The 27,857-nt window shown below is 48.2% G+C and overlaps 1 protein-coding gene across 1 annotated transcript in view; it reads right to left on the bottom strand.

The window, feature by feature from the left end:
* The window catches only part of LOC144109438 (heat shock 70 kDa protein 12A-like), a 256,290-nt gene that overhangs the window by 214,380 nt on the left and 14,053 nt on the right, over positions 1-27,857 (bottom strand). Inside the window, exon 3 of the mRNA XM_077642234.1 lies at positions 13,393-13,573. Coding sequence (XP_077498360.1) covers positions 13,393-13,573 — 181 coding nt within the window. The remainder of the gene's footprint in view (positions 1-13,392; positions 13,574-27,857) is intronic.

The following is a 27,857-nucleotide window of genomic DNA, read 5'->3' as shown; positions in this document are numbered from 1 at the left end:
AGCAGCGGCCCTGGAACCTGCCTTTGTCAAAGATCCGACTGTCGTGTGCGTATTCGGGCCAGCTGGCTTCTACGTCTTAAGACTGCAGCTGTGGCCTGGTAACCGTGTGCATCAAATTAGCAATACGCTTGTCAGCCCAACTAGTGTAGCGCTCGTCAGCTCTGTATTCCTTGCTTTATGATAAATTGCCGTGTGTAGTAGGGTGCTTTTTGCTCTATCGCAAAGTCGATATGATTATTTTCTATAAGGAAAGCAGTATCTCGTGGGCCGTTGGGGAAAACAGGTGTTGCAGAGAAAAGTGAGGTGCATTTTAAAGCACTGGGATTTAGAGAAAATGCTTGGTCACGATCGCAGCCACGTGGCCTACAGGCGGGAAAGGCATGTGCTCCTAACACACCAGATGCGCTAATGGTTCGTTTCATTTGCTCCGCCGCTTGAGACAAGCGGACCGGAGGGCTTCAGTGCTTACCTGCACGTTTACAGAGGAGAAGGTTCTGGAATTCACCGCCAGGTCTCTTCATTCGCGTTTGCGTGCTGTCAATGCATGCTCTCACGCCCGGGAGCTCAGTGGGGTCACAAAATTTCCGGACGAACATCCCAAAGCGCGAGACAGCAGGAAAGTGCCCTAGCATCGCGTATAAGTGTTTGGCGATGGGCAGTGTCATCTTTTCGACGGAGCGGCACACTGTCGACTGAGAGATCCTCACCCCGGTCACGGTCTGAAATGTCCCAGCGCCGTAAAACAAGAGTTCAGCTGCAGCACGGGAGTCGCTTTCGCGGGGTAGCCGGATAGAACGATGGACGTTCTATCCGGCTACCCCGGTCACGATGTCTTCAGCATGCCTCTGAAAACGCGACATCAATAGCGTGGCACGCGAACTCGAAGGCAGCTATTGTGACGGCCATGTTGAAAGTTAGCCCAGGCGCAGACTTGGCTCGACTTGGATCGAGCCAGGGCGAACGCAAGTCGCTGCTCGATTCAAGCACGATTTATGGCGCACTGTTGCATCTGACGTCGGACTGTTGGAAGTCAAGTCGGGCTCTGCGTTGTGTTCGGTTCAGTGGAGCATGAGCATCAAAGGCTGTTATGCGCCAAGGTGAAGGCACAGAGAAAATTTGACTTTAGCGGAGTTTTATACATACGGGAAAAAACAACGGTGGTGTTGAGGGCCAAAAAAGTTCGTACCACCTAGGCTTGACATGTAAAACGATATTTTAGAAGTGGCCACTAGCACAAACTTTAAAGAAGGTCGTATAACTTCGGCAACCATCTTGTGTAGGCAAGGATCTGGAGGCTCCCAACAATTTAAAGTCTTCCCAGGAATGAGAAAGTGGCTGAGGTGCATCATAATGTCACGCAAGGCAATGGGTCAGAATTTAGAGTTTCTCATGAAAACCTCCTTCTTTTAAATAGCTAAACTAAAAACACCAGATATGTCTACAACTGTATTATCACCTGAGAGCAACGTTGGGTGCAAAGGAATGCATTCATTATAAAATTGTGTAAAGTACTTTTTTCTTATTTTTTCGAGTTTCGCGCATGAAAATAAATGCAATTTACTGTAAGCTCATCTGCACATTTTTCACAAACAAGTTTCTCTTGCTTTGTCAGTAGGAAGTTGTGTGTAAAATGTGGTGTGTCCAATGCGGAGACCACATAAAATTAGGTCTGAAAACGTTCCTGCTGCCTACAGGTCGTCCATTCCCCCAGGGTAGGGTTTACAAAATGCAGCTTGTTTATTTCATTATCCAAGTTGTTTGCCAATTACTGTATTACTTTCATGGAGTGTCTATGAGGCATGTTGACTTTCTTAATTTTACTGCGAGCTTGCGCAGCACAGTAGTTGGCCCTTTCATTGGCACCTATTCCAACATCGCGCGGCGTCCAGTAGTATTTGTTCCCTGCATTCGTGGGTTATAGCTTTGTGGCCTGGGCGTACCTGGCGAAAACTGAGCGTGCGGAGGGCCGCAGTCGGCACAGTTGTCGCGCTTGTTGATGGCGATAGCGAGCCTTTATGAAAACACACAAGTCATGAAAGTCATGCACGAGGTTGCGACAAAAAACGAACCATAGCGCAGGAGCGACGAAAAAGGAGAAAACGAGATCTGTCTTTACCCCTTCCGGATACAGGCGCTAGTAACTGCCTCACTCTTGGTGAGCATCTCAACCGCGTCATTCGAGAAGGAAGGAGGGGACTCTTTACTGGCATCACACGGGCGTCGTCCGCATTAATCCCGCATCCTCGTGTTTAACCACCAAACGCCGTAGAAGACGGTGCCAAGGCGACGAAAGAGGAGAGAACGAATTCCTGCGTGAGGAGTCGTTTCTCTTTTTTTTTCTGCCTTTCCGCGCATGCGCAGTTTCCCGGTGCATACAAATAGGAAGGCGCGGTGTCGGACGTCGTGTTCTAGCGAGACGTTAATATGGAAACTTGCTTTTTCCCGAGCAAAAATGTCCATAAAGCGAGTCGTATGTAATAACGAGTCGTGAAAAAAAAATGTCGCAAAGAAATTAACTTTCTAATTAAGGTCTGCTTTGTGCATAGTGGTAGGCAGGCTTGGAAGTGGAAATTAGAGATAATCCTGGGAGCTCCAAGTGCATTTTGCTGGTTGTCATTATCTTTAAAATACTGCAGTACAGTTCGAAGCTCCTTGTGATTCACGAGGCGCACGTTGGGTTCTCACGCTGTGGTGACGTACATCTAGCTCTTACTGTGAATGATGTTCATATCATGCGAACCAGTAGAACATATCCGTACCCAGTCGGCTGATAGCTGCTGAGCACGTCTTCCAACATCTCGGAGGCTGCTGAGAGAGCTTCTTTCGAAAATAATCATGAAATAGGGCAGATGGAGAGGCAGATCGATTGTCATCATCATCATCATCAGCCTTACTACACCCACTGCTGGGAAAAGGCCTCTCCCATGTCTATCCAATTAACCCTATCCTTTGCCAGCTGCATCCACCCTTTGCCTGCAAACTTCTTAATCTCATCCGCCCACCTAACTTTCTGCCGCCCCCTGCTACGCTTATTTTCTCTTGGAATCCACTCCGTTACCCTTAAGGACCAGCGGTTATCTTGCCTTCGCATTACATGCCCTGCCCAAGCCCATTTCTTTCTCTTGATTTCGATTAGGATGTCATTAACCCGTGTTTGTTCCCTCACCCACTCTGCCCGCTTCCGATCTCTTAACGTTACACCTATTATTTTTCTTTCCATGGCTCGCTGCGTTGTCCTTAACTTAAGCTGAACTCTTTTCGTTAGCCTCCACGTTTCTGCCCCGTAGGTGAGTACCGGTAGGATTATGCTGTTGTACACTTTCCTCTTGAGGGAAATTGGTAAACTGCCACTCATGATCTGCGAGAATTTGCCATATGCGCTCCACCCCATTCTTATCCTTCTAGTTATCTCCCTCTCATGATCCGGATCAGCTGTCACTACCTGCCCTAAGTAGACGTATTCCGTCACTATTTCTAGGCTCTCGCTGCCAATTGTAAACTGTTGTTCCCTTGCTAGGGTGTTGAACATTACCTTGTTTTTCTGCATGTTAATTTTTAGACCCATCGATCTGCTCTGCCTGTCTAACTCATTGATCATGATTTGCAGTTCACCTCCTGAGTGACTCAGCAAGGCAATGTCATCAGCAAATCGCAGATTATTTAGGTATTCTCCATTTATTCTTATTCCCAACTGTTGCCAATTCAGGCCTCGAAATACCTCCTGTAAACATGCGGTGAACAGCATTGGCGAGATCATGTCTCCTTGCCTGACGCCCTTTCTTATTGGAATTTTATTGCTGACTTTATGGAGGACTATAGTAGATGTGCAGTGCTATATATATCTTCGAGAATTTGGACATAAGGCTCTTCTACCCCCTGATTACGCCATGCCTGTATGACTGCTGAGGTTTCCACTGAGTCGAATGCTTTCTCGTAATCAATGAAAGCTATATATAGAGGTTGGTCATATTCTGCGCATTTCTCTATCACCTGATTGATAGTGTGAATATGATCTATTGTGGAATATCCTTTACGAAAGCCTGCCTGATCATTTGGTTGATTAAAGTCTAACGTTGCCCTGACTCTATTAGCGATTACTTTAGTAAATACTTTGTAGGCGACGGATAGTAAGCTGATCGGCCTGTAATTTTTCAAGTCCTTGGCGTCTCCCTTCTTATGAATTAAGATAATGTTTGCATTCTTCCAAGCTTCTGGTACAGTCGAGGTCATAAGGCATTGCGTATACAGGGTGGCTGGTTTTTCAAGCACGATGTCCCCTCCATCCTTCAACAGACCTGCTGTTACCTGATCTTCCCCAGCTGCTTTCCCCCTTTTCATTGCTTCTAAGGCTTTCTTTACTTCATCTTTCGTTACTGGCGGGATGACGCATTGCTGTGCACTGCTGTCTTTCTCATTAGCGCTCTGATTGCATTGGCTACTGTACAGGTCTGTGTAGAACTCTTCGGCTACGTTAACTATCTTATCCATATTGTTAATGACATTGCCCTGCTTGTCTCTTAATGCATACATCTGGTTTTTACCTATGCCTAGTTTCCTCTTCACTGTTTTTAGGCTACCTCCGTTCTTTTTAGCATGCTCGATTCTCTCCATATTAAACTTCCTTATGTCGGCTACCTTGCGCTTATTTATTAACTTTGATATCTCCGTTAGTTCTATTCTATCGGTAGGGTTAGATGCCCTCATGTTTTGGCGCTTTTTAATCAGATCTTTCGTCACCTGAGATAGCTTCCCGGTATCCTTTCGAACTGTCCTACCGCCTACTTCTACTGCGCACTCCGTAATTATTGATGTCAGATTATCGTGCATTGAATGAACATCAAGATCGTCTTCCTCAGTTAAAGCCGAATATCGGTTTTGCAGCGCTATCCTAAACTCCTGTGCTTTCCCTCTTACGGCTAACTCGTTAATGGTCTTCCTCTTCACTAGCTTCTTCCGTTCCCTCTTCAAGTCTAAGCTAATTCTAGACCTTAGCATTCTGTGGTCGCTACAACGCACCCTTCCGAGGACGGCTACATCCTGAATGATGCCAGGTTTAGCGCATAGTATGAAGTCGATTTCATTTTTAATCTAACCATTGGGGCTCTTCCAGGTCCATTTCCTGTTTTCTCGTTTGCGGAAGAAGGTATTCATGATCCGTAAATTATTTCTATCCGCGAATTCGACTAAAAACTCTCCCCTGCTATTTCTAGAGCCTATCCCATAGTCACCTACCGCGTGGTCGTCAGCATGCTTCTTGCCCACCTTCGCATTGAAGTCGCCCATCAGTACAGTGTACTGCGATTTTACTTTATTCATTGCCGATTCTACGTCCTCATAGAAACTTTCAACGGTCTGGTCATCATGGCTGGATGTGGGTGCGTAGGCCTGCACCACTTTCAGCTTGTACCTCCTATTCAGCCTAATTACTATAGCTGCTACCCTCTCGATAATACTGTAGAACTCCTGTACGTTGCCAGCTATATCCTTATTAATGACGAATACCACACCTAGTTCTCGTCTATCCTCTAACCCGCGATAGCACAGTATGTGTCCGTCCTTTAGTACTGTATACGCCTCACCTGTCCTCCTAACTTCGCTAAGCCCTATCACATCCCATTTAATTCCCGCTAGTTCCTCAAACAGCACTGCTAGGCTGGCCTCACTAGCTAAAGTTCTAGCGTTAAACGTTGCCAGGTTCAGATTTCAATGGCGGCCTGTCCGGAGCCAGAGATTCTTAGCACCCTCCGCTGCGTCACAGGTCTGACCGCCGCCGTGGTCAGTTGCTCTGCAGCCGCTGGGGACTGAGGGCCGAGGGTTAATTAGTTTGATCATAGAAGGTTGTGGCCAAGTACTACACCAGGGTGGCCAAATCCTGCTCTCGTGAGAGAGTGCGTTGTCGGTTCTGGTCACCGAGATCAGGCCGCACTCCAGGCCTGGTTATGCAATCCATCGACACGCGGATTTTTTTTTTAACCCGGTGGAGAATTGCGCGGCACCAGGATTTGAACCCCGGTCCTCTTGCACGCGAGGCGGATGTTCTACCTCTACGCCATCGCTGCAACCTTACCATTTTATTAACTGAAACCCCAAAGCAAAAAAAGGGAAAGTAAGCATTTTCTTTTTCGCACTGCATTCTCTGCACTCAAACCACTGGAAAGGTACCATATAGTTTTGTAGTCGAGCTTGATTTAGTCACTGACCATATTAGCGTAGCAAAAATACACCAGACCCAACGGGCTCCGTACATTCTCACACTGTCCGCACAGAGAGTTTTTAGCGAGCGTGCGGACACACTAGCTTTAGCGAGTGAAAATACTTTGGAAACATTTGGAGCTTAGAAAAAGTGGCCATAATTCGTCATTCATGTTAACGGGGCACGATGGTATACCTGTGTCTCAGACATCTAGTTTGCCATACTAATAAAATATAATCAACCATGACTGGTATTATCAACATTGTAGACAGCTTGACTGGGCTGAATACGTGATAAAAAGTATTTTGCATATAGTAGTACTAAACTCAACAGGCGAGTGGTTGCGCCAATCAAAACTAGCTTGAATGTCAGCCTGTATATATCTAAATTTTAGAAGGGCGAGTTGCCAGGCTAGTTGGTACTTTTGCATGATGACGGAATAGCGCAAGTGACGAAACACAGGCAGAAACAGTGGCCGTGTGTGTCTTTCATTGTTTCTTCCTGTGTTTCGTTCCATGTGCTGTTCCACCATCATGCAATACCTAAACGTTCAGGTTGGCAGTGAGCTCCCGGAGTTCAGCAAAAAGACAAGTATTAGAAATAAAGTGCCGACCTAGGCATCACTGAATGCTTTATAAAAGAAAGACGAATGATGCTCTCACACTCAAAAACCGCGGTTCCGCCTTTTACTCGAAACTATATTCTAAAGGATTTCCTGCTATGTCTCGATCAAGTTTTGATGTCTGTTAAGCAGTGGCATTTTCTGGGTGTAGTCCTTGGCAGACAACTTGCTCGGCCTCGACACGTAAAACACGTCGATTGCCAGGGGAGCTCCGTGATGAACATGCTTCGCAAGCTTGCAGGTACGTCTTCAGGCAGTTCGACGTCATCTCTCAACAAATTTCACAGTGCACTCATGTCTGAAAAATTGCGCACTGCTCGCTGATACTACATTACATCTCGAAGACCTCTGAAGAACACTTTAAGCCTGTCTCTTAGGGGCCTTTGCCTGTGTTTGAGAGTTCTTCAAGCAACGTTCAGTGCTGTGGTCAATGAAGAGGCACAGCAGCCTCCGTTTAAAGTGTTACAGAGACTTGCAGCACATTTTCCGTATGATGTTATAGCCTCTAGGGCTGAAAGGTTTCCGCGCTGTATGAACGCGATAGCGCTGGTCCTGTTGTTTCTTCTGTTTGTTGTCCTCGTCTTTGGGCTATTTTCCCAGAAGTATGCTTCACCAACTCGCCCGTTTTGCCATTGTGTTGCACGTGATGGAAGCCATATACGTCAAGTCTTTCAACGCCACCGCCAACTTCTTCAAAGTGTTGAATTTGGAAAATAAACAGAGTAAATCCCACATGGGTTCTATTTAGAGCTCCTATAGTGTTTTCTGTCGAAGATATTATTCGGAAGCTTGACATGAAGATATGTTCTGGTCAGCAGTTAGCAATTTACCAATTGTGCATGCGGGCCCTGGTTACATTTATGTGTACACTTATGGCTCCAGACTTGAAAAGTAATCTGCATCCGCATCTGTAATTCAACAGCTGAATGAGCGACGAGCATTTAAACAGACACAATCAAAAGCACCTACGACTGCTGAGATTTGCGCTATTTATTTGGTCCCAAATTCTTCTGATTGGTGTGAGATGTGCGTATCTTTTGTGAGTGCCAGTCTGCACTGAGGTCTCCTGACAGGGCTAGTTCAGTACCTCAAACTCTAGGCTACTACACAAAGTATTTGAAGAGTTTTCCAAGGCTACCAAAAAGCAGCATACTACAGCGCTGCAAGTGATACCCGGTCATTGCTTTACTCCTGTAAACCCCGAGGCGGACGGAGCAGCTGGGCAAGCGCACACCAATACTCGCACTTTTGGCCTTGCGTTCTCGAGACGTGGTTTGCGCCGTTTTTTGAAGTCCGTGCATAACGAAAAAAGCCTGTGGTTATATGACTGTTCTGCGTCTCATTCATTAGTCCGGTTTAATTGATAGCCTATCATCTCTGAACAGAAGTCTCTCATTCACCGTTTCGGGATTCGCGTTTGGGACACGAAGTACTGTCCGGGACAAATGTGGTATACTCCACGCAGCGGGAGCCGCAGCAACGAAAAACTTACGGAAAATTAGGGCGCCTCGATGGGCCAGTGCCGCTTTCAGGGCGAAGACACCGCTCCCGGCGGGGACATGTTGGGTCCCACTCTCCAGTTCAGCTGCATTGAGCGCAATCCAGCGCTGCCGCGTGGAATTCAGGAAATGTGGTGTTCTACTGAGACAGAGTGGTACCAGAGATTGTTTGAACAGTGAATCAGAGGTAGTTACTCTAAAGTATACCATCTTTCGCAGCTAATGTGCCGAGAAAGTCGGCGCCTAATGAACAGTCGGTGCGCTCATGCGTGTTGGTTCTCGTCGGTAGCGTTCATTCTGCGCTGTGTTCCTTCATAATAGCATTCTTACAACGTGCGTAGCATATTCCACTGAAATCTCTTGACCCGGATACTCTATATTTCAATTACTTTTCCAACAATTACGATTACTTATTTCGAGCCATGAAATCAATGTGAAAAGATGCGTTTTATGGCTACTAATTTAAATAATTTTGAGGATGCAAAGATAAGTTGGACGTCCGTACCCAGCAGAAATTGTTCTGAAAAACTAGCGTTTCGCATGCCTTACCTCTGATAGTTTGAGGTTTACTGTTGTTCACGCAGTCTGGTTTGACCTGCGATTGGCAATTTTTTGTTTGGTTTGGTTTAAAGGGGTTTAACGTCCCAAAGCGACTCAGGCTATGAGAGACACCGTAGTGAAGGGCTGCGGAAATTTCGACCACTTGGGGTTCTTTAACGTGCACTGACATCGCACAGCACGCGGACCTCTAGAATTTCGCCTCCATCGAAATTCGACCGCCGCGGCCGGGATCGAACCCGCGTCTTTCGGGTCAGCAGCCGAGCGCCGTAACCACTCATACACCGCGGCGGCAGCAATTTTTTCGGCGCTCTCTGTCACGAGCCAAGTCAAATAGCCGGTGTACTTTAACAGTGTAGGCAGAACACCCGGGAACAGAACAGTCCCTCATAGCTTGGTCTCTGACTGCTGCATCGCACACACTACGAGCTCACTGCAAGCAAAGGGGCGTGGCCCGTTTTCACCTCGGTTTTGCAAATTTTGTGCGTTCTCCGCCGCATTTCTTCTGATTAGAGGCGCCTCGTTGTCGTTACGCGTCGCGGCCTTTCTTCTCCCGATTACAGCCGCCTTGGTACACATCGGGCGTTCTGCACCACGCTGTCAGAAGTCGCATGTTTTGTCCACCCGACCACAAGCACTTTCACTCGGCCAAGGCCAATAAAGCCAAGAAAGTAGGCCAAGAAAGCTTAAAGGCGAGTGTTAAAACCTGCCAGTCTACATCAAAATTTGCCGAGCGGCTTCTTCACAACCTGATCACAAAGGCGTTTCCAAATCAGGCAGCCGTATTATTTAGGCGCTCTTGCGGGTAAGCGTATATGATCTGTCGCAGTGTTTTGATCAGTTTATTATTTGTTTCATCTTGATGCCACGAAGGCATTATAACCGCTCCCCTCTCTCTACTTCTTTGCTCGAGCTCACTACTAATATCCTGGCGCCAAACCTACCTTCTGTGCGTCAGCAAGGAAAGAAGCCACGGCTGCATGACGCGAAAGAAAGGCTGCTTTTTTTCCCACTGAAGGGTCATTTTCCGTCCTTTTCGTGTCGCTTTTAAAGAAACCACAACGGGGGGAAAAATGCTCTTTTCATATCCGTCACGCAGCCACGTCAGTAAAATTCGTAACGCGTGTTTCTGGGCAACCATATCCTGTAGATAACTTTTTTTTTCGTCTTTTGATGACAGCAGCAGCAGGGATGAAAGCTTGTCATTCGTGTTCACTATCCCGCGTCTTCCTGCGTGCTTTGGCTCAAACGTGGTTTTAAAACTAGCCCAGACTCATTCCTTAATGAGATTATTGCTTTGCTCGACGACTATCGAGTGAGACAGCAAGCAAGCGTCTCTTAGCAATTGGAGTGGACGGTTCCGCAGAAGCGAGTAAGGGGTCCGATCACGACCGCGGAGGCCGCGTTTTTATGGAGGCGAAACGCTAAGGCACCCGTGTGCTGTGCGATGTCATAGAACGTTAATGATCCCCAGGTGGTCGAAATTATTTCGGAGCCCTCCACTACGACACCTCTTTCTCTCTTTCCTCTTTTGGCCGCAGCGGTGGCTCAGTGGTTATGGCGCTCGGCTGCTGACCCGAAAGATGCGGGTTCGATCCCGGCCGCGGCGGTCGAATTTCGATGGAGGCGAAGTTCTAGAGGCCCGTGTGCTGTGCGATGTCAGTGCACGTTAAAAATCCCCACGTGGTTGAAATTATTCCGCAGCCCTCCACTACGGCACCTCATTCTCTCTTTCCACTTTCTCTCCCATTTTCCTCTCTTCACTTACCGAGCGGTTTTGGCGTCCATCGAGACATGCGAGACAACTACTGCGCCATTTCCTTTCCTCAAAAACCAATTTTCTATCTTTTTACCTGTGTTCCTCCGGCTACTCTTCCTTAGTTTACCCTGGCAGGGACAATGGGATTGAAAATAAGTAGTTATCAGGGGCTGATTTTGCGAGGTCTCTTTGTGGATCAGTTGTTTGTGATTATTTTTATTGATGTTTTGAAAGGAAAAATATTTTTAAAGATAAATTTGTCCTCGAATAAAGCGACTTAGTCACTACGAATTAGGAAGACGTCGTCGCATCGCATCATCAGTCTACGTGTAGTCAATACCATTCAAAAGGAAACGCAAACAACTGAATTATTTTGTTGCGGCACAAGCCACCAAGGGAAGCAGTTCTGAAAATGTGGTTTCAGACGTGTCCTCGGCTTTTCACTCCAGACCAGTGACGCGACAGATTACTTGGAAGAGAAATTTGACATTATTATAACGTGGAATTTTTCACATACGGTGCAGCAACAAGACAAAGGCACTTCAGAGAAAGTTGGAAAATTGGATGTTGACGACGCAAAAATATTGTATTTGGCAGGTCATGCATGCTCCGGGCTGCTTGTATACAAGAGGAACTTGGGGCCTTGTGAAAAATGTTCACGTTCAAAACAACAAAAACAGCATAATTCTATTGAATTCGGTGACCATAATGGAGTCCATATTAACGCTATCAAGGCACATAAATAACTGCTCTTCTTTTAAAGTGAACCCGGGACTGGGAAACACAGCAGTCCGTCATAACTTTGCGATTATCGTGTAGTCAGAGCGAGTGCATCATGCATAAAATACGCTCAAAACTGCCAAAACACTAATGCCACGAGTGAAACAAGTATGCACTGTCTATTTTCATATCAGTAGCATTATTACAGTCGCCACGCGACCGCACTGACACCGTACCAGACGCATAGCGCACTGCACGCAACTGACGCGTCGGACCCAACATGCTACTGCGAGGGGGAAACAGCAGCGCGGGTTAGTACAAAGGGTGTCCCCACCCTGACAGCGGAGGCGAGTGGGCGTCCAGGCACTCTACGGTAAACTGCATCATAGCGCCATGTACAGGCGGCATGTAAGATCGAGACAGCCAATGGGAACTTTTTATTATCTGCAGGCATGTCGCTTGACTCGTTTCAATGTTTCGGGCTTCAGCTCGCGAAAATGCCGAGCGGCGCCGCATCAATAGCATTCGGGTCAACCTCTTTTTATTTTGTGTCTTTTTTTTTCCATGCGCATTCGAGATACTGCTTAAGAGCCGGCGCGCGCACCGGCATGATGCGATAAAATGCCGGTGCGCGCGCCGGCTCTGAAGCAGCATCCCGAATTCTGTCGATTCTGACCATAAGAATAGGGATGACATCCACCCTTTTATTAGGTATGCGTACAACACTGCACGGCATGAAACAACTGGCTACAACCCATTTTACCTCCTGTGCGCTCGCGTTCCCCGCCGCTGTATCGACACCATCCTTCCTTTTTCCATCCACGACGACCCTTCCATCGCCGCCACATTCTGCCGAGCTGAAGAAGCACGCCGAATTAGCCGCCTCCGCATTTTGGACACACAGCAGCGCTCTAAACACCGATCCGACATCCGCCGCCAGCCCATCTCCTATGGCCCTGGCGATCGAGTGTGGTTGTGGACGCCGCTCCGCAAGCGTGGTTCGTGTCAGAAGCTCCTGTCCCACTACACTGGCCCTCTGTTGTGCTTGAGCGCATCAGTGATTTGAACGACTTCTGGCTCCTTACTGACAGTGGCCGATGTTCACGAAAGACCCAAGTGGTGCATATTGCTCGGCTCAAACGATTCAGCCCTCGGGACACTGCTTAGCTCGCCGTGGGAGGCTTCGTCTGCGGAGGGAGAAGTGTGGCGTGCTTTGTGTCGACGACGAAGCGGAGGAGATCGGAAGCGTGGAGGAAAAAGAGGCTGGTTGGCCTGGCCGGGTTGAACTCTCCGCCCCCGTCACTAAACCTCTTAAATAGACGCTCCAGACTTGCTCAGTGCATGCTGAGTATACGTAACAATATTATATGTGTGTTTAGTCTGAACAATACAGAGTGTCTGTAGCAAGATGTGGATATGTGAAAAATGGGAGATTTTTCAATGAGTTTCGACAGTGTCCTGAAGCACAATTAAGGCCGTACATCTGGATAAGATATAGAACCGCACACAAGTTTTATACAAAAAGACGAGGTCAGCCTGCGCACACCTCGCTCTCAGAGAGGCTGGGGGATAAATGGTGGTCGAGATCACGAACTCTGCGGGAGAAATGACGCTTACAGGTGTGCAAAAACTTCCTTTATCAGTATAATCTCTGTCAACGCCCCGCTCCAAATAACTGTTGTAAGAGGACGGCAGTTGGCCTTGTCTAACTTCAGGAAGGAACTAAAATGACTGAATTCCTTTGATGTACACGGCATACAACAACCAATTGGCGAAAGCTGGTTGGTTTACAGATCGAAAATATCAGTCTGCCAAAGAAAATAACTCCAATGTCCTTAATTTGAGGCGCACGAGTTAAAGATACATTAAAAACTCTAATGCAAAGGATATGCAGGGAGTTTAGTAAGTCTTCGAATGACACTTTAATTTTAGCGGTGTTCAAAATAAGCTTGCATTCGGTGCACTATTTGCTGAAGGATCCTGTAGGCGAACGAAGCACACGCCGCAGACGGAAATGTGAAATGATGCATGTACATCAAACCTTTTTTGTTCAGTTGTTTGCAGCCAAGTGGTGTGGTTCTCTCCGAACTCAAGTAGGCTGTAAGCAGAGGACAGTCTTCTGTCGGCTGCAGTCGATTGCGATAAAGTCTGAGAGGATAAAGATGGCCAAAAGATCCTCGTCGGTAGGGCGGAGTCCAGACGAGATTCGAAGACGGCGGCGCCTGTGGACAGCGACAGAAAGCATCGAAGGAGGACTTTTTCTAGAATCTGTATGAACACAATACTTACTAGTTCTCTCAACAGTGCATCAACTTTTGCCTCTATGAACATTTGTTAATACGAGGTTGGTAAAAAGGTTACTCTTCTGTGTATTGCTGTCAAGAGAAAGCTACTAGAAAATCTTGAATCATTCTGACCTATCAAGGAGAAATAATTGATGAAACTGCAGGCGGTTTAATATGACTAAAACTACCTTGTTCGCATAACAGTGCCGATCTCTTACCTGAGTGCATGGTGAAATTCATTGCTTTCATTCAACAATTTCAATAAATCGACAAACCTACTACGCTATTCCTAGGAAATGCATTTCGAATAAAATTAGGTTATACAAAAACGTTTTCAAACAGAAGAAGGTACTCTATTAACTTTCGAGGCCGCCGCGGTGGCTCAGTGGTTATGGCGCTCGGCTGATGGCCCGAAAGACGCGGGTTCAGACCCGGCCTCGGCGGTCGAATTTCGATCAAGGTAAAATTGCACTGTGCGATGTCAGTGCACGTTAAGGAACACCAGGTGGTCGAAATTTCCGGAGCCCTCCACTACGGCATCCCTCATAGCCTGAGTCGTTTCGGGATGTTAAAGCCCATAAACCAAACCAAATCTATTAACGTTTGTTGATAGGAAGTTAGTGAACGTTTCCTACTACATTCTATGTACTGCTGCCAGCAGAAATATCCTGTAAACATTTTTCGTCATGCGACTAAATGCCTAAAAAAATCAATACTGCCACCTGACACTTGAGAGCAAGCAAAACAACCCGGAACATGAGAGAAGGATAAAATCTCCTTGGCCGAGTACAATGAGTGGGTTTGTTACACTAATTTCGTTGCAATTCAAATTTTTAGTTCTTTGTATGAACTGCTGCTAAAAGAAAGTTACTAGCATACCAAATCATTTTATGTACAAGAAGAATGAATTCCTGGAATACTAAGGTATCATTGCCTGGTACTTGAATTAAATTAAAAGAGCTTCTAAGCAAAAGAGAGTAATAGTGATACTGTTTTAGAAGACCACAATGATAAGTTTGTTACAGCAAATACATTTCAATGATGGTCCATTCCGTGATGAAAGTGCTTCTTAGCGCATATTTGCCTTAATCTGTACTCAGGTGGTCGCAGTAAAAATAAAAAGATTTAGCATTTTGGAATTAATATAGAGATTTAATAGAACCGGACAGCCGATACTGAAACGCGTTCCTGTTGCTAGGGTTCCATCGCTTTTTAAGCCATATTTTGCCGTGCAGGCGTAGTTTACCCCGTAAAACGGTGCTGAAACTCGCCTGAGTTACGGGCTTCTCGCTCTGGGGTGTTTTTTCGGAGCGGCTATTGCTTTAGGACAAAAAAAAATAGTTTAGCGCCGCACCGATGCATTTACACTTCCCTTTGTTATCTCGAGGGCCCCCAAGATGGTGGTATTGCATAAGTTGAGGGTTACATATAGTAGAACAAATTATGTGCACAAGTAAAACACGGTAAATGCACAAATGCTCGCTGTTAAATGTGGGTGCTATACAATTAAAAAACGTCGATGGGCAAGCGACTGCGACTATGTGGTGTGAAACCAGACCGAGGCTAATCGGGTAAAGAATGGCGTGGCAAATGTAGTTGTGCGCACACATGGCTGGGCAACTTTAAGGGGACCACCAATGTGCGACCTGGAGAACAGGTGTATGGCGCCAGATGAAATGAGCTGAAAAACAACATGAAATAAACACATGCTTGCGATTCGACGGCGACAGGCCAGGGTTGTTAGGCCAAAATTTGCTTTTAATGATGATATGCTTATGTTATATAAATATCATGAATGAATGAATCTAGTGCCTTTATTCTGAACAGATTCTAAGGTATTTTTAAGATATATTTGATCATGGTTGCAGCTGGCAGAGCCATATTCATGCTTAGATCGGACAAATGATTTGTATGCAAGCAGTTTTATGTTTTGTGGTGCGTGGCGTAGATAACATTTGAGGAATCCAAGACTTTTGTTAGCAGATTACAGGACTTCAGTGACGTGGGCGTTTCACATTAAATCATTTATCAATGTTTCGCCGATGTATTTCTAAGACTGAGTTAATTCAACCGTTACGTGTGACTTACATATCGAAGCATAAGAGGATTACGTTTGCGGTTAAATGACACGAGTTTGCATTTATCGGAGTTAAGTTTCATGAGCCATTCGTTTCACCACTCCTTTAATAATTTATTTATTTATTCACAGAATGCCTGCAGCGCCCGAAGGCGTTATTGCAAGGGGGGGGGGGGCATACAACGAAATCAAGCATTACGAGTGCTATAGTCAGGTGATGAGACATTCAAACAGCACACGAAATAACAATAAAATACATAAAAATAACGCACACTCACACACACACACGCAAACTTTAATGATACAGAATTAAGATTAAGTTATTCTGTAAATAAAAGCACGAATGAAAGCACGAAACGCTTCTACAGATGTGCAGTCAACGACATTTTGGGGGAATTTGCTCCAAACAGAACTGACATGCGGAAGAAAGAGTTCTGATAAATGTTAGTTCGATATTTGATTTCGCACAACTTAAAAGCATGATCACGACGTGCAGTTACAAAATGTGACACCGGAACATAGAGTTTTATCAATCCCTGTTTTGTTGAAATAGATGCGATAGAAGATTTCGAGTTTACTGCGCATGCGCCCATTACAGAGATGTTCCCAGCCAAAAGATTCCTTTATTACTGAAACGCTGCGTCGAAAGTCGTAATCATTGCGACAAAACGGGCTGCACGGTTCTTTACGCGTTCTAAACCATCCGATAATGTAATCATACGTGGATTCCACACCGCGCTAGCGTACGCAGGAATAGGTTTAATGTGTGTGAGGTACAACAATTCTTTTATATTTGTTTGGGCTTTGTGGAAATTGCGCCGGAAGAAATTCAACATTCTGGATGCTTTGCCTATCACATATTCATTGTGGGTTCTCCATGTAAGGTCCTCTCTGAAATACACACCAAATGTACTTAAATTCAGACTGTTTCCAAAGGATTAGAATTTAAACGGCACAAAAAGTTTATTGTGTTACGTTTTCGTGTAAAAGCAACACATTTACATTTATTTGAATCTAGCATCATTTCACACTTTATGCACCACTGATGGATGCTGTCTAGATTTTGCTGCATGGTTCGAACATCATGTTCGGTGACAATTGGGCAGTACACGACGCAGTCGGCTGCGTACAAGCGGATTTTGCAGGAAATCTTCTCGACAATAATGTAACGTGAAGATGTGCACACCAAAAGGGAAAAATATATTTACAGGGAAACAGCTTACAGCCACGCAGCCGAACAACCGGGCACGCGAAGCCCAGCAGCAGAAACGCACTTCGTCCTCTTCGCGTCCCAAGCGCGAGCGCACCAAGCACGAGCGTTCCAAGCACAAGCACAACCGTAGCATAACTCCCGGCGGCAAAAGCACCGTCCCGGTGCTAAGTGGATGATGTAGCAGGCGTGTGGTACGGTTTGAGACGGACTACATGAACGACGTCAGTCAAAGGGGTAGTGGACGACGTCGGAGCATGAAGAGGTGTAATCTCGTAGGTCACGTCGGTCACCTGACGGAGAACTCGATAAGGGCCACTGTACTGACGTAGAAGTTTCTCAGAGAGACCGACATGGCGAGAAGGAGACCAAAGGAGGACGAGTGAGCCCGGCGGATAGTGTACTGGGCGATGCCGGCGGTCGTAAACTGACTTCTGGTAGGTCTGAGATGCGGTGAGCCGGTCTCGGGCGATTTCACGGGCCATAGTTGCTCGGGAGATGGCGTCACGTGCATACTCTGTGGTCGAGGCAGTAGAACTCGGTAGTAATGTATCCAATGGCAGCGCAGGATGCCGACCAAACAGAAGGTAGAAAGGAGAATAGCCGGTGGTATCATGCCGCGACGAATTATAAGCAAATGTTACATAAGGCAAGGCAACGTCCCAATCGCGGTGGTCGGGCGAGACATACATGGATAGCATATCGGTCAGAGTCCTGTTGAGGCGCTCGGTAAGCCCGTTCGTCTGGGGATGGTAAGCTGTAGTGAGCTTATGCTGCGTGCCACAGGACCGGAGGATATCGTCAACTACTCGGGACAAAAAGTAGCGGCCGCGGTCCGTCAGCAATTGGTGTGGAGCGCCGTGGTGGAGGATTACGTTCTGCAAGAGGAAGTCGGCGACATCGGTTGCGCAACTTGTTGGTAACGCACGCGTGATAGCGTACCGGGTCGCATAGTCGGTCGCGACAGCAATCCAACGGTTGCCGGAGCAGGACGTCGGGAAAGGTCCGAGAAGGTCGAGTCCAACACGGTAGAATGGTTCGAGAGGTACGTCAATAGGCTGTAGAAGGCCAGCAGGCAACGTTGATGGTCTCTTCCTGCGTTGACAGAGGTCGCAGGAGGCAACGTAACGCCGAACAGAGCGGTACAGACCAGGCCAAAAGAAGCGGCGTCGGACCCGATCGTATGTGCGGGAGACGCCGAGGTGGCCTGCGGTCGGTAGGTCGTGTAGTTCCGCTAGGACAGATGAACGGAGACGCTGGGGAACGACTAGCAGGAGCGGAGGTCCGTCAGGACGAAGGTTGCGGCGGTATAGGACGCCATCCTGAATGACGAACAGTTGCAATGAAGGATCTCGGCTGGCACAGTTGAGGCGATCAATGAGAATACGCAAGGAAGAGTCTTGTCGCTGCTCGTCCGCGATGTTAACCAGATCGGAGATAGCGAAGAGGCACGGGCCGAGGTCGTTGTCTCCAGGATCAGGCGGCGCTACAGGGTGCCGAGACAGGCAGTCGGCGTCTTGATGGAGACGCCCTGACTTGTAATGAACAGTGTAAGAATACTCTTGGAGGCGCAACGTCCAACGTCCGAGCCGGCCTGTGGGGTCTTTCAGTGAAGACAGCCAACAAAGGGCGTGGTGATCGGTCACTACGGAGAATGGACGGCCAAACAGGTACGGTCGGAACTTAGCTACGGCCCAAACAAGAGCTAGACACTCGCGCTCTGTAATTGAGTAATTTCGCCCAGCTGTAGAAAGGAGGCGGCTGGCATATGCAATAACGCGTTCTTGCCCTTGGTGACGTTGGGCTAGCACGGCGCCAATCCCATAACCGCAGGCGTCTGTGCGAACTTCAGTCGGAGCCGACGGATCAAAATGGGCCAGAATAGGTGGGGAGGTGAGTAAGTCGACTAGCGAAGAAAAGGCCTCCTCTTGGGCAGGGCCCCAGGTAAAAGGGGTGTCTTTCTTTAGAAGGTCGGTCAGGGGGCGAGCGGTGCCGGCAAAATTTTTGATGAAACGGCGGAAGTACGAGCAGAGGCCGACGAAGCTGCGCACATCCGTAGACGACTGGGGAATAGGGAAGTCCTTGACGGCTTTAACTTTAACAGGATCCGGGCGGACACCAGAAGCGTCGACTAGATGTCCGAGAATGGTGAGTTGGCGGCGACCGAATTGACATTTCGACGAATTGAGCTGTAGCCCGGCTCGACGGAAGACAGAAAGAATGCTCGCCAGTCTTTCGAGGTGCGTGGTAAACGTGGGCGAAAAAACCACAACATCGTCGAGGTAACATAGACATGTGGACCATTTTAAGCCGCGAAGCAAGGAGTCCATCATCCTTTCGAAGGTAGCTGGCGCATTACAGAGACCGAATGGCATAACTTTAAACTGATATAAGCCGTCCGGTGTGACGAATGCCGTCTTTTCGCGGTCATTGTCATCAACAGAGATTTGCCAATACCCGGACCGAAGGTCAATTGAAGAGAAAAATTTGGCTCCGTGAAGGCAGTCCAAAGCATCGTCTATTCTTGGGAGTGGATAGACGTCTTTTTTTGTTATGTTGTTTAGGTGCCAGTAATCAACGCAAAAGCGCCAGCTGCCGTCCTTCTTTTTAACCAGCACAACTGGTGAGGCCCAAGGGCTCGACGAGGGCTCTATGATGTCTTTACTGAGCATCTTGTCCACCTCTTGCTGTATGATGGTGCGTTCTGTACTGGACACTCTGTAGGGTCGTCTGTGAATAGGAGCTGCGTCACCGGTGTTGATGCGATGCGTGACCACAGATGTTCGAGCCAAAGGGCGGTCATCGAAGTCAAAGATGTCGCGAAAAGACGACAGAAGATACCGAAGGTCGTGAGCTTGCCCTGGTAAGAGGTCAGCAGCAATCATTTTTGCATATTCATCAGGTGGTGGGACGTCAGAGTCGCGGCAGTTAGACGAGGGTGGGACGCTTCTCACCGCCGATACGACGCATTCGGCAGCAGGGCACAGCGTGGCGAGCGACATACCTTGTGGGAGCAGCTGAACGTAAGAGGCAAAGTTGAGAACCGGAAGGGACGCTTGATTTGGCGACATGGTGACAACTGTATGCGCAAGGGCAACACTGCGTGTAAAGGGCACATCAGGAACCGGAGTAATGATGTAGTCACCATCGGGAACTGGCGGGACCGAGGAGAAACGGACATAAGTGGCGGCATCGGGGTCCAGGCGGACAAAGTCGGCGGTGCACAGTCGGTGAACAATTGGATCCGGTGGCTCTGAAGGAACAGGTAGAGCGAGTTGAACGATGCTTGTGGCGCAATCTATAAGGGCGGAATGGTCGGTGAGAAAGTCAAGGCCGAGAATGATGTCATGAGGGCAGTGTTCGAGGACAGTGAAGAGCACAGAAGTATGGCGGCCGGCTATTGAAACACGAGCAGTACACATTCCGACGACAATAGACATACCGCCATCTGCAACACGGACCACAGTTGAGGGGGCAGGAGTGAGCACTTTCCTTAGGCGACGGCGAAGACGAGCATTCATGACTGAGACGTGCGCTCCAGTGTCGATCAGAGCGGTAACAGGGACCCCGTCCACGTCGACGTTAAGGATGTTCCGATGAGCATGAAGAGTTAAAGGAGGGTTTTCTGGTCGGGTCGTCAGAGCAGCATCACCCCCAGACGCTGCAGCCATCAGTTTTCCGACCGGGAGCGGGCATATGGGGCCGGCGACGAAGGGCGGCGAGGTCGGGGCGATGGAGATCGACGGCGCTGAGGTGACGACGAACGGTTGGTAAGCGGGGTCTGAGCGTTGTGGCCAGAAGAGGTCGTTTCCGAGGGCGAGGGAGAGCGGCGGGAATATGCAGAACCCGGCGGGTAGCGGCTGTAGGTCGAGGACGGACGGCTTCGGCAGTGTCGAGATATGTGGCCAACTCGGGAGCAGTTAAAGCAGATGGGCCTGTCATCAGGTGTTCTCCATTCATTTGGATTGCGGCTGCGTCGAGGGTAGTATGCACGTTCAGAACCGAGCTCCGGGGACATGCGGCGAGCATATGGGGCACTAACTGAGCAAACAGGTTGAATCCCAAGATTGGCAAATTCTTTGCGAACGACAGCCTGTATAAGGGATACTGCTGGAGTACTGTCTGTTGCGGGTGGATGAAACGCAACGGGGGACATTGCCTCTACTTCTTGGCGCACAAGTCGTGTCAGGCTCTCAGATGTCGGCAGACGGCTCGGTGGAGTCGAGTCTACACAGGACGACGTCGCAGTCGTATTCGGCAACCGCGTGAACTGCGGAGAAATTCGGCGGCTCTTCGCTTGTTCGAACCGGCGGCATTCCTTGATGATTGCGTCAACCGTTCCGCAGTCCTTGTATACAAGAAGGTTAAAGGCGTCATCTGCGATGCCTTTGAGCACGTGACCTACTTTGTCGCACTCTGACATAGTGGCGTCGACTTTCATGCAGAGAGCTAATATGTCCTGAATGTATGATACATAGGACTCTGTGGACGTTTGTGCACGGCATGCGAGCTCCTTCTTCGCAGCGAGCTGACGCCCGAATGGGTTACCAAACAGGTCACAAAGCTTGCGCTTGCAGAGATCCCAGCTGGTGAGTTCATCCTCGTGGGTCTCGAACCATACCCTGGCAGTGCCCGTCAGGTAGAAGATGACGTTGGCCAACTTTAGGGTCGGGTCCCACCTGTTGTGTGTGCTCACGCGCTCGTACATTGCGAGCCAGTCCTCCACGTCGACGCCGTCCGTTCCGTTGAAGGTCCCAGGATCTCTCGGATGGGCAATGATGAACGCCGGGTTGGCGGACGCCGACGGAGCGGCCCCTTCGCTGGTCATGGTTGAAGAGCCGGCGAGCTGACGACCGCTGCGAAGTTCCGTGCTTGCTGTGGCTGTACCCAGCACCTCCACCAATAATGTAACGTGAAGATGTGCACACCAAAAGGGAAAAATATATTTACAGGGAAACAGCTTACAGCCACGCAGCCGAACAACCGGGCACGCGAAGCCCAGCAGCAGAAACGCACTTCGTCCTCTTCGCGTCCCAAGCGCGAGCGCACCAAGCACGAGCGTTCCAAGCACAAGCACAACCGTAGCAATATTATTAATATAAATGAAAAACAACAAAGGCTCCAAAGCTGACCCCTGAAGTACAGAGGAAGTAATATCTGCAGAGTGGGATGTAACACCATTAATTACAGCAGATTGTGAGCTATCGAACAGGTAGTCGCGAATACATGTAAATACAGCATGGTGGATCCCGAGGGAAGCAAGTTTATGCAATAAAAGGAGATGTGGTGCGCAGTCAAGCGCTTTTGTAGCTACACTGGGCTACCAGTCGAGCATTTCGCGGTGCACGGGAGAGGTGAGTTGAGCGCATGCGCCGTTACCATGGCAACCATGAGAGGCGCAAGGTGACGCCCGCTCCACCGTCGGAGCTGAGCGTGACGTCACGCGCATGAGCAGTTGTGCGCATGCTCCGATGCCATGGTAATCAGAGAGACCCCACAGCTGCGCCGCGTTCTTCGCCGCTGCTTCGCCGCACGCCGGTCTATCACCCGAACGGCGCTTGAAAAATTGGAAAATTGGTTTTTGGGGAAAGGAAATGGCGCAGTGTCTGTCTCACATACCGGCGGACACCTGAACCGCGCCGTAAGGGAAGGGATAAAGGAGGGAGTGAAAAAAGAAAGGAAGAGGTGCCGTAGTGGAGGGCTTCGGACTAATTTCTATTACCTGAGGATCTTTAACGTGCACTGACATCACACAGCACACGGCCGCATTTGCGTTTCCCCTCCATCGGAACGCGTCCGCCGCGGGCGGGTTCGAACCCGGGAACTCCGGATGAGTAGCCGAGCGCCCTAACCACTGAGCCACCGCGGCGAGTAAGAACCGCGCTTCGCATGCGCAGCATTGCGTATAAAAAGTGGAGATGTAGTGGGCGTCTGTATCACAACATTTGACATGCATGCAGAGAAGGAGAGTCCAACCGCTGCAAAACGGCGGTATAGACGAGGGAAGATTAACTGTTCCGATCCTGATGTAGCCGCCTGGTAGTTGGCTGGAACCAAATAAGAACGCTGGAGTCTGTGTGTACGTGAAACAAGGTATCCCAGCCGCCGGACATCCCCTTCGATCGCGGTGAATAATAGTGAAGCCTGCCGTGGTCGGCTTCTGGAGAGCGGCATTACCATCCAAGGAGTCTACGTGGTACCGGGAACGCGTGTCAAGCAGACGTTTGATGCGGTTGCCACGTGTATACCAGCCTACGGCACGGTTTCACAGTTGTGTGTCACTTTGGGTGATTTCAAGAGGAAACAAGGCTCTGTTAGTCAGTGTATGAAAGAAAAGTTAGACTTTAATTTAGCTTCGAACCCTCACGTTCAGCCTACACAATGGGGAACTACTGCAAACCTTGTATATAAAAGAGACGCTACCAAATCGAAATACTGTATAGAAAAAATTGAGACCGCTTCATGCTACTTCACAGATCATCGGGCAGTCTTCGTCTCTGTCAGCAAAATGAATAAAAGATGTGTATACCCAATGCCTCTCATTCCTAAACATGGTGACCACCGCAAGCTCAGCCAGGGAAACGTACTATCGGGAACAAAAGTCTCCAGAACGTGCGAGAAGTCATTTTAGAGCATATATGTCAAGTTTTTGAGCAGTCACTTCATTTAACTATCACACAAAGCCCACTAGCCCTGCTTTCATCCTTACAAGCGCAATCTAAGAACACCGATTAGTAACAAAGTTATAGCCATCTGTTGCAGTTCTTGCGTCCTGGAGACTTGTGTCCCCAATGGTACCTCTCGCTACGTGTATCCTGGCATAGTCGAGCTACGCCACTGCCATTATTTTCTAAAATCCAAAAATATGCAGTCAACTCGAAAGCATTCTTCATTGCAAACAAGTGACTATTACATAATGTTCCCCTGCAAAAAGTAGTTGAATATTGCCGCGTATCTTTGCAGTGTTTTTCATTCTTCAAAGCTGTTTGCACGCAGCTTTATCGCTTCGTTTGCGATGCAAGACGTGACCAGATTTATCTCGATTGATCGCATCCAAGGAGAGCTGATTCTACGTTGGTCCGGAATGTTCTAGTAACTTTGCACGCTTTATCCCGAAAGTTCGTTATCAGCTTTAAATTGAGCACGGCGGCCGACAGCGGCGGGCATTCTGTTCGACAACCGCCGAGCACGCGTGTTGCTACGCCGCCTCCGAGTGATTCAATCCACTGTAGGCGCAAGTCAGGTCAAATAGAGAGTTTTGTTCAGACACCATTTTCGCCTCCTTTCTGCTAACCGGACTGCAGTCACCACTTCTTGACATCTGGTGGAGGGGCTAGATGGCCTTCCATGTTCCGGACACCCCCTTCAAGTCGTGACGCCAGCCCTCTGCGCTTCGCACCAGAGGACGAGCCAGCAGCTCACCGAGCCAGCCGACGTCTCTAGAGAGAGCAGCCCGAGTTCGGGACCCCGTCGGACAGCCCCAGACAGCGAGAAGACGCTGCTACGAGCACCACAACCTCGTCAAGGATGTCGAAACCGATCATACTGCAACAGCCGCGGGTGCAGCCAACTCTCAATGGATCCCTAGGCGAAGACCCCGGAGAATGGCTGGACCAATTTGAGAGCGCAGCCTTATTAAACAAGTGGGATGATGCGGCAAAAATTGGACACGTATTTTTCTCACTGGAGGGCTCAGCACGAAAACCACGAGTCTTCCCTAACGACATGGTAGCTATTCAAGAAGGAACTTTTGAAGGTATTCACCAGTGTCGTGAGGAAAGAAAGCTGAACGACTCCTCGAGTCCAGTATCCAGCTTCCGAATGAGCCCGTCCGCGGTTACGTCGAAGAGATGAAGCGCCTCTTTCGCCGCGCCGAGATCACCGAAGAAAAGAAAGTTAGATTTTTAATGCGCGGCGTAAAAGAACAACTCTTTGGCAGTCTCGTTCGCCAGCCGCTAAAAACAGTCCAGGAATTCATGCAAGAAGCCTGCACGATCGAGAAGACCCTCCGCGTCCGGGCTCGGCAGTACAACCACTCTTACTTTGTCTGTGCAATCTGTGCGGACACTACGACCACCACTAGCGACAGCGTCCGTGGGCTTGGCAGCACGGGCGTGATGACATCGCCTCACCGTACACCGCTGTTGTTTGCGCAGCTACTAGTCCTGGCCTACTGTTCCTGTGGAGCAGGCAACTGGACTACCGGAGACGCACCTGTGCCCGGTGCTTACCTGCTGGGCGATGTGTCTGAACCGTGGCGATGCCGCCCCTAGGCATCGACGCTTGGTTTATCCGCCCGCCGGCTTCTACCTCAGCGATGCCCGGCTTCCTATGTTGCAGCGTCCCCCTGCCTACTGCACACCCTCAGATTATGGCCATGCACTTCCGGTTTATCTCCTCTACGTCACCAGCCCCACATAAATCACCGCGACATCCTCATGGCCTTCAGTGGGCTCGGCAGCACGGGCGCGATGACATCGGCCCACCGTACACCACTGTTGTTTGCGTAGGTAACCAACTGTTGTTCTTTAATAACTAAGCGCACACGCTACTGCGGTTTTTTAGTGCTGCCAAGCCCACATGCAGATTTTGTCATTCTTAATGACTATGCAAGTGTAATACAGGTGCTTTTGAAACTGTCCAGGGATGTCGAGCAAAACCCGGGCCCCATTACTCGTGCTGCTGCTGGCAACGAACTGTCTGCTTTGTTAGAAGCTCTGGACGAACTACCGTCGTACTGGTACTAATAGTGATCAGTCTCTGCTGCCGGACGACTTGAACTTAATCCATAACTGGTTATCTACCTGGCTCATGAAGATGAATGTGGCAAAATGTAAGTTTATGCACGTGTCCCAGAAACGATCTAACTTGCTCTACTCATATTCGCTAAACACAACCGCGCTTTCACAAGCTGAATTTTACAGGTATCTTGGCGTCGAAATAACAAGTAATCTGAGCTGCTCAAAGCACATCAAGTCACTTGCTGCACGCGTTTCCAAATCACTAGGTTTCATCAGCCGATCACTCACATTTTCTCCGCCCACGGTTAGACTAATTGCATATGAAACATTCATTCCTACCAAAGTTGAATATGCATCGACTGTTTGGAACCCGCATCAAGAATACATAATCCAGGCGTTAGAAGCAAATATGATTCTCGGCTGAGCGTTACGAATATCAAATCTTCCATTGGTCTAACTCCCCTGTCATCACGCCGTAAGATAGCAAGACTGTCTATTTCACAAACTTTATTATAATTTCCCGCAATTACGTGAGAGCATAATTCTGCCCCCCTTGAGATCCTCCCGACGTCTGCTTAATTGCAACAGTGTTCAGTGTATTGATGGTAGCACATACGCTTTCAATAATTCCTTTTTGCCAACTGTATATCCGAGTGTAATGTACTTCCTGATGGTATTGTTAATGAAACCAACTCAGTAAAATTTAAAAACTTATTGATTGCTTATTTCTCTGCTCAATTCCTGTAAAAACCTTTCTATTTAACTATTTATTGCCTTGTTAATTTCATGTGTTTACTGTGTTTATTTGTGCTTGAATTTATACTTGTGTTCTACCTTCGTGACCCGTTATTACCATTTGTCCCCCCCCCCCATTATGTAATGCCCCATTGGGGCCTTTAAGGGAAAATAAATGATGATGATGATGAATGGTCAGGCGACGTTATTAGATGAAGTTAGAAATATTCAGGAAAAGCAGACTGTAAACGATAAAATGCTGCAAGATATCAAAGAATGACTAAAATTGAAGAAGAGTGCCAATCTCTACCGACAATCAAGGCAGATATAAAAAGTGTTCAGACGCTCGCAGAGGCAAACGCTTGTCAGATTGAGCATTTAACTGCTGGAGCATACAATGCCGAAGATAAGGCGCGGCGAAACAACCTGATGTTCTACAGGGTGGACGATGAGTGCGACGAAAGTTGGGCGAGCTCTGAGGAAAAGGTAATCGCCTTTTCCAAGGAGAACTTGAAATTGTGCATTGAAGCGAGAGACACAGAACGTGCCCATAGGCTTGGGTCCTGTTCTCCTAACAAAACCAGACGAATTATAGTGAAGTTTGCCCATTTTGAGGATAAAGAAAAAGTTCTGACCACTAGCAGGGCAAACAAACACTCCAAAATTAGTGTTGCCCAAGACCTTTCTCCAGCCATTCGCTTAGCCCCGAAAACCCTGATTGAATTTCAAAAAAAACAACAACAAAGCTTTCGCAGCACTCTTCGCCACAACAGACTAGAAGCAGGAAAGGACACATACGTTTATGATCCGGCCAGCAAACAAGTTGTTCTTCGTTCAACATAGCAATTCGCACGTGCCAACCACGACTGTACCAAGAACTCCTTCTCCTTCCTTTCCACTAACATTACGTGCGTGCTACCCAAACGCCCCATCATTGATAAGCTTATCGATTCTTCAGATTCTAATGTCATCGCGTTAACCGAGACATGGCTGAATTCATCTACAGATAATTGAGATTTTTCCATCCCACCCAGACTCCCAAATTTTTCGTGCCGACCACAACAACAGACGCGGCGGTGGTGCTCTCATCGCTACTCATCCTGATTTGAATTGTCACCGAGTATATATGCATACTTCTTTAGAAATCGTGTTCGTATGCTGTAGAGCTGCACACCCCCATATCATACGAGGCGCATGCTATCGCCCGTCGGATTCCGACAGCTCATTCGTGCCCCAATTCCATGACGTACTTAACCCTGTAAGATATCTATATCCGCATGCCCCTATTTTTATGTTCGGTGATTTTAACTTTCCTGGTATTACTTGGTCTGACCTTGCCCTCTCCATTTCGAAATATAATACTGAAAGCAATTTTTTTAACACATGCTTAACATTTTCGTTATCCCAGGTTGTTGGATCGGCAACTAGGCATACCCAGCATTCAGCTAACATCCTGGA

This window comes from Amblyomma americanum, chromosome 1, assembly GCF_052857255.1.
Source record: "Amblyomma americanum isolate KBUSLIRL-KWMA chromosome 1, ASM5285725v1, whole genome shotgun sequence".
Classification (NCBI taxonomy): domain Eukaryota; kingdom Metazoa; phylum Arthropoda; class Arachnida; order Ixodida; family Ixodidae; genus Amblyomma; species Amblyomma americanum.
The sequence above is the reverse complement of the archived record's forward strand: the minus strand, read 5'-3'. Positions and strand labels throughout refer to the sequence as shown.